Source organism: Pyxicephalus adspersus, chromosome 3 (assembly GCF_032062135.1).
Source record: "Pyxicephalus adspersus chromosome 3, UCB_Pads_2.0, whole genome shotgun sequence".
NCBI classification, from domain to species: Eukaryota; Metazoa; Chordata; class Amphibia; order Anura; family Pyxicephalidae; genus Pyxicephalus; species Pyxicephalus adspersus.
In genome coordinates, this window is record NC_092860.1 from 154,819,647 (window position 1) to 154,825,684 (window position 6,038).

General features: G+C 40.7%; 1 protein-coding gene across 1 annotated transcript in view; it reads left to right on the forward strand.

The window, feature by feature from the left end:
• Positions 1-741: 741 nt before the first annotated feature.
• LOC140327570 (uncharacterized) overlaps positions 742-6,038 on the forward strand; it is a 26,119-nt gene continuing 20,822 nt past the window's right edge. The window contains exon 1 of the mRNA XM_072406959.1: positions 742-952. Coding sequence (XP_072263060.1) covers positions 742-952 — 211 coding nt within the window. The remainder of the gene's footprint in view (positions 953-6,038) is intronic.

The window sequence follows — 6,038 nt, forward strand, 5'->3', positions numbered from 1 at the left end:
GTTCTCTCTTTGGAAGCAGAAGTAGCAGACTTTATGTAATTAAAGAATAAAGTTCAAACCACAGACACATAAAAAAGGAATTGATCACTTTATGTTTGTGGTTTTCCTGTGCTTTTTAGCTTTTCACTGACCATGATTTTCTAAAGGCCGTTTTCATTACACTTATTACACGTGTGTTTACATATGTTTGAGCATTTTAGGGGAATTGGAAGGGGGCATTTTAAACCTTCTTTATTTAGTTATATATATTTTAATATTTTTTATTTTCAATTCTTTTTGTTCCTAAGTAGGAAGCAGGAGCCACCTATGAAAACATGTCCAATTTGAAAAAGTTTCCAAAAAGTTATGCGGAATAACACATTTCTAAACATGGGGGGGGAACAATTTGCTCTGAAATCTGGCTGATTACTATCTCACTGCTATGTCCTACTTTTGTATGTTTTTGTCATTAAAAGTTTGGCGCTGACCCTTTTAATGTGTGTATTTTCATTAATAAATTCTTGTTTGCAGATTTGATTCATGCAAAACTGAGGAAGACTTGCATCTGCAGAGCAGAAACAAAGTAGAAATAAATCCCCTCCCCAAAACTTTCCTTGAACTTCTTCCGGGTAGGGATGAGTGAGCGAGAATATTACGTTCGATCTCAGCGGATCGGGCCTTTTTTCGCTTACCGAAAATGTAAGCGAGAACAACCTTCTGATTCGCCGAGAGGTCGAGCTCTCGCCGAACAGGAGGATTACCATGGCTGCATCATGCAGCCCTGTAAATCCTATGCGATCCCCGGGCACCATTGCTCATAGTTCTCCCCAGAGGTTTAGAGGTTGCTCCGCGCCTGGCTGCTTTGATTACCCCGCCCAGCTCTCGGCAGCTCTCATCCTCAGATGCACGGATCTCAGTGAGGTTGCTCTGTGCTCTGTGTCATCCGTTCAGAGGATTGCTGCTGGCATGAGAGGTAAGCACACACAGTTCAGCCTTCATGTGAAGGAGACACAGGCAGCCCTGCCCCCATCTCATAGCACAGAGCTCTGCCTGTGAAATGTATCCAGCTCTAGCTCTGTGGCAGGCGCAGCACCATGAGGTGCCTTGTGCGCTGTGGCATTAGAAGAATTATTATTTCTGTCTCTCTTTAGTCTGATCAGACTGTCTTTACTCTATAATTCCTCTAATACCGTTCCATAAAAGTAGTAGGTTTAAAGAGCACACCAAATTCTTTAAATAACTTCTTTAATAACTTCAAACTTTCTTCATATAACACTGCTGTTTCTGCAGCAGAAAGTCTATGTACAAACATGTGTTGAATAAGATATCACAAAATGTTGAAGTTGGATAGTTTGTTTGCTGATGATAATGATACTGATACTGGTGATGGTAATGATACTGATGTTTAGTTTGTTGATAATGTGTTGATAATGATGCTGAAGATAATAATGCTGATGTTTATGGTGGAACTGCGAGCAAACACATGAGAGGTTCAGCAGACAGTCCCAATCACTATTAAACTACAGTAATCTATATAACTGCATTAAATACCTTTTTGGCCTTTTGTCTACTTCTATGGAACTGTCTGTCTGTCTGTCTGTCTGTCTGTCTGTCTGTCTGTCTGTCTGTCTGTCTGTCTGTCTATAACTGTTATAAACATTCACAACCATGAAATACAGTGATAACTCTGTGTCTAGCTTAAACATATGAGCATATGAGCTGTATAGTGGGGTTATTGGCAGGTTTAGGTGTATACAGAACATGCACTAATAACCTAGGACAGGTTTTAGCTGGCCAGCTACAAGCTCTGCATGTCATTCTGCATCCTCACAGCTCTGTGTGTACAAACCTCCATATCTCCTAATATGTATGTCACAATGACCTGTCATTTTCAGGGTGTACCCTTATAGATACTAGTTATTAAAATTTCAGTCCCTCAGCTTTAAGAAATTTCAAGATATGGGGGTCACAAATGTAAAAAGTTACGAAAATTTAACTTTGGGGTTGCTGTTTCAGAGGAAAGTGCAACTAGGAGTCCTAAATTGAAAATGCAAATTGGGGACCCCGGGACCACTAACATAGCAAGGAACATTTGGGTGGGGCCCCTAAATATATACCTACCTGTCACAAATCTATACCTATGAAACTATTGTCTGCTTCTCTTCTTTGTACACCAATTTCTCTGAGGTGGGGGAACAAAACTGAAAATATAGGTGCAAGTTGCGGGCACGTTCTCCCCTTACAATCTCATTAGTACAGCATCAGTCGTGTGTAACAAGGAAGTGCATTTTGATGGACAGTTTTTTTTATGTTGTAATGATGCCATGGTGATGAAAGGTGATCGAAATACGTGTCTCCCACCTCCACCTATATTTCTGTTTCTCTGCACCTGCTAATTCTAGAGAAATTGGGGTTTGAGGTAAGATGCAGACAGATATGTGTAACAGAGCAGGCAGCACATTCTGCTAGGTAGAGATTCATGTTCTCATAATGCCATACTAATTACATTTTAAAACGTTTAGCCACAAGTGTCCCCCACTTGCACCTACAGTTTCAGTTTCCTATGCCTCCACGTGTACCTTAAAAATTTCAAGTTAATACAACGAACGGTTTAGGAGATCTGAAGGTTTGAAAACAGCGAGTTGTTAGGCTGTAGAATATGACAAGCAGCTTTTACACGCACATAGCGATCACACTGCGCTGCCGATGACATTACACACTGCGGATAAATGTCAAAACGTCGGATCTTGTGAACAGGAGGATTTCCAGGGCTGCATCCTCTGCATTCCCTGGTCACTGGAGGTTAATTAAGCTCTACTGCCCCATGGATCCCAGCTTCACTAAAGAAACTGTATCCACCCCAGCCTTGAAGAGCTTTAATAAATCAAGCCCATGGTCTATCTTATCCGGTCTTGATGAAATTGAATAAATCAGACCCACTGTTTTGGTTTTGAATTTTCTGCCTAATAATGTTCTGATTGATCCAATGGAAAACCCCATATTCGTTTTCTTCATGGTTGACTTACAATTCACCTTTGTTTTGAGTCATCATTCACTATGATACACACTTTGTTACTCTAAGTCTTTTAAGTATTGTTTCGATCTGTTTTTGTGCTGCTGTGTGGTCAGGAGCAGCACCGCAGGTAACCAAACAATTCTTCAAACAGCAACCGTGCAGCCAAACGCTGCAACACGCAGAAGAGAGTTTCCAACTTCTCCCATTCAAGTGAACAGAAGAGGCTGGAAACTTTTTTGTTTTTTGCTCACTGCCACTTCAAGTCAATGGGAGAGGTAAAAACCCTTTTTAATTTCTTTACTTTTTTGCATTCTGTGTCTCACTGTGAGTCTAAAATGAGCCAAAATAAATATTTATAATAAATATATATATATATTTATATATAAATATATATATAATAAATAAATATATTTTTAAAATGAAATGTACCATAATGAAAGGGATTGTAATATTGGAATTTATGTCTGTGGATAGTAATAGAAAAAATACATTGTACATTTGTCGAGGCAAGCGTTTTTCATTTTTTAAATGTATTTTTTTATACAATCTTTATATTGATCTAAAAAACTGTAGAGGTAATATAGAACACACTAGAATCCAAACAATAATATTACAGTATGGTGAAGAGATCAGAGATTGCAGTTTTCATGATAACATAATGCAGATTGTTTCATCTACGGCGGCCATCTTAGAGGCCACACTGTTCGGCCTAAATTTATTATTAGGGTAATATACTATGTATTATATACTATTTTACGTAATTTATACTTTATAAACACTTAAAGACACAACATTATGAGTCAGAAAACTAAAAAAAAAGTAAAGAAACAAAGATTTTATGAGGTAAAAATAAAGTTTGTGTGAGGAGAATCTGTCAGAGACTTACCTTAAAACTTACCTCAGGAAATCACCTCAGGAAGGTTCTTCTGTGTCCTGAATGGACTGAACCAAATCCCCAGCACAGAGGGGGGTGGGAAAGTCAATGCAATATTATGGTTTGTCAGATCTTTCCTGAGTTATATCAAAGATAATAACAAATTGGTTTATTTGATGTGTACAAAGTAATTTACAACTTGTTTTGAATGTTATAACAAAAGTTTTACCACAGAAATGAGTGCATTATTCTCTGTGAATGAATTGGTACAGTCCTAGTGCTATCTTACCAAACTATTTTACCTCAGTGTAGAAATATTTGGTGTTCACAAATCTACAAATTGGTTGTTATATTATCATATAACACTGACGCCATTGTAGTCCTCACGCTGACCAGCCATGTAATGGGTTCATGTTACTTTTACCTGGGTTAGGGTTGTCACCTTTCCAGACAACATATACTGACACTGGTGGGCGTGGTTTATATTAATGGGTGTGGTCTTGAAGGATTCTTGTATAAAATGGAACTAAACCCGAAATATTCACCTATCTCTGTTCCGTTGTGGGGTGCCGCCATCTTCCTTCTCCTTTTACTAGAGATGATCCCCAGCCATCTTGATTGGCCATGCTGTGAGTGATGTGAGGTAATTCACATATAGAGTTTGTTTAATACAGGAAGACCACCAGCCAAATGAGGGAGCTGAACGTGTTGTTTCTCTTTGAGAATCATTAGCTTAGAGCAGTGGGCCCCAACCTTTTGCACGTTGTGAACCAATAAATGCACGTACCCTGGACTGCGCATGCGCGGGGAGTGGTGCGTTACTCAAACGAGACGAAACTTCCCCCATAGTGACGTCATAACGCCAGAACCCGCAAACTCCCCCATCGCGGGTCTGAGCCACAACCCCCCACCGCCCTGAGCTTGTGATTCTATACAGGGGACATGGGCTGCGGCTCTGGCTGGTGCTCCCTCGGGGGGGGACCTTCTCCTCAGTAGTGGGTCACTGAGCTGGAGTTGGGGACCTCTGGCTTAGAGCTGTCAGCTTGAAAGAACTCTTAGTAGGGGGATATTTAGTTTCGGGTTAATAGTTAAAATTAAAAAAAATAGCATCATGAATGAATTTTATTGCCATTAGATTTGTAAAGTAGCCGTCACCAAATGGTAATCCCACGAAAACATTTTGGTGGTCCACAGTTGTAGCCAGTGTGCCCCCCCAGCGGGTTCGGGAGAAGGACCCTGCTGGGAGGCTGCACCGACAAGGCTCAGGGTGGTGGGCAGCTTCTGGCTTCCTAAAGTCACTATGGCACACTCCAGAGCTGGTAAATTTAGTGGTCCGTGGGTCCGAAAAGGTTGGCGACCATTGTTATAAATAGTTCCTTAAAATGCCGGCATTGTGTCAAAGTCAGTGTTAGACTTTCTGTGTCTCCTTTTTGTGAACTGTAGTAACATAACGGTCTTTATAGTGCATTTTGAATGATTTCTTGTGAACTTTGTTGTGTGAATTTACCTGAAAATATGAAAATATGTCAGACTGTATCTAACTGGCTAATGTGACCTATAGTAACCCTGCATAGGGTGGGCCCGGGTTATTAGAGTTCAGCTGATTCCTGTCATCCCTGTTACTTTTTTCCACTGATTCATGCTCACACTTCCCTCTTCATTCACCAATGCTTGCTTCCTTTACTTTCTTCACGTGTCCTTTGTTTATTGATTCATCTTCACTCTATTATACAGATTCTGACGGATTCTGCAGATTCTGAATAGTTTTGTGGAGTGAATGACAGAAGCATTATGTATTAATGAGAGGCACAGGATTTATAATTGAGCATATGGCAGAGACAGGAGAAGGGTGCTGGTTATGGTAGCGGGTAGTTTGTGCTGAGTTTAATTGCAGCAAGCATTATATGCAGTGGAGGAGGGTGGAGGGGAGGATAGTTGGCACTGTGTACAGGGTATAATGGAAGGCACTATACTATGTAGGGCAGCAATGTTGCGTATGACAGTGGGCATTATGTGCAGGAGAGGAGTGTGGAGGGTAACACAATGAGCATAATGTGCAGGAGAGGGCTAGTGAAGGGGTATGACAGGGGGCAGTATGTACAGGAAAGGAGTGTGGAGGGGTATGACAGGGGGCAGTATGTACAGGAAAGGAGTGTGGAGGGGTATGAC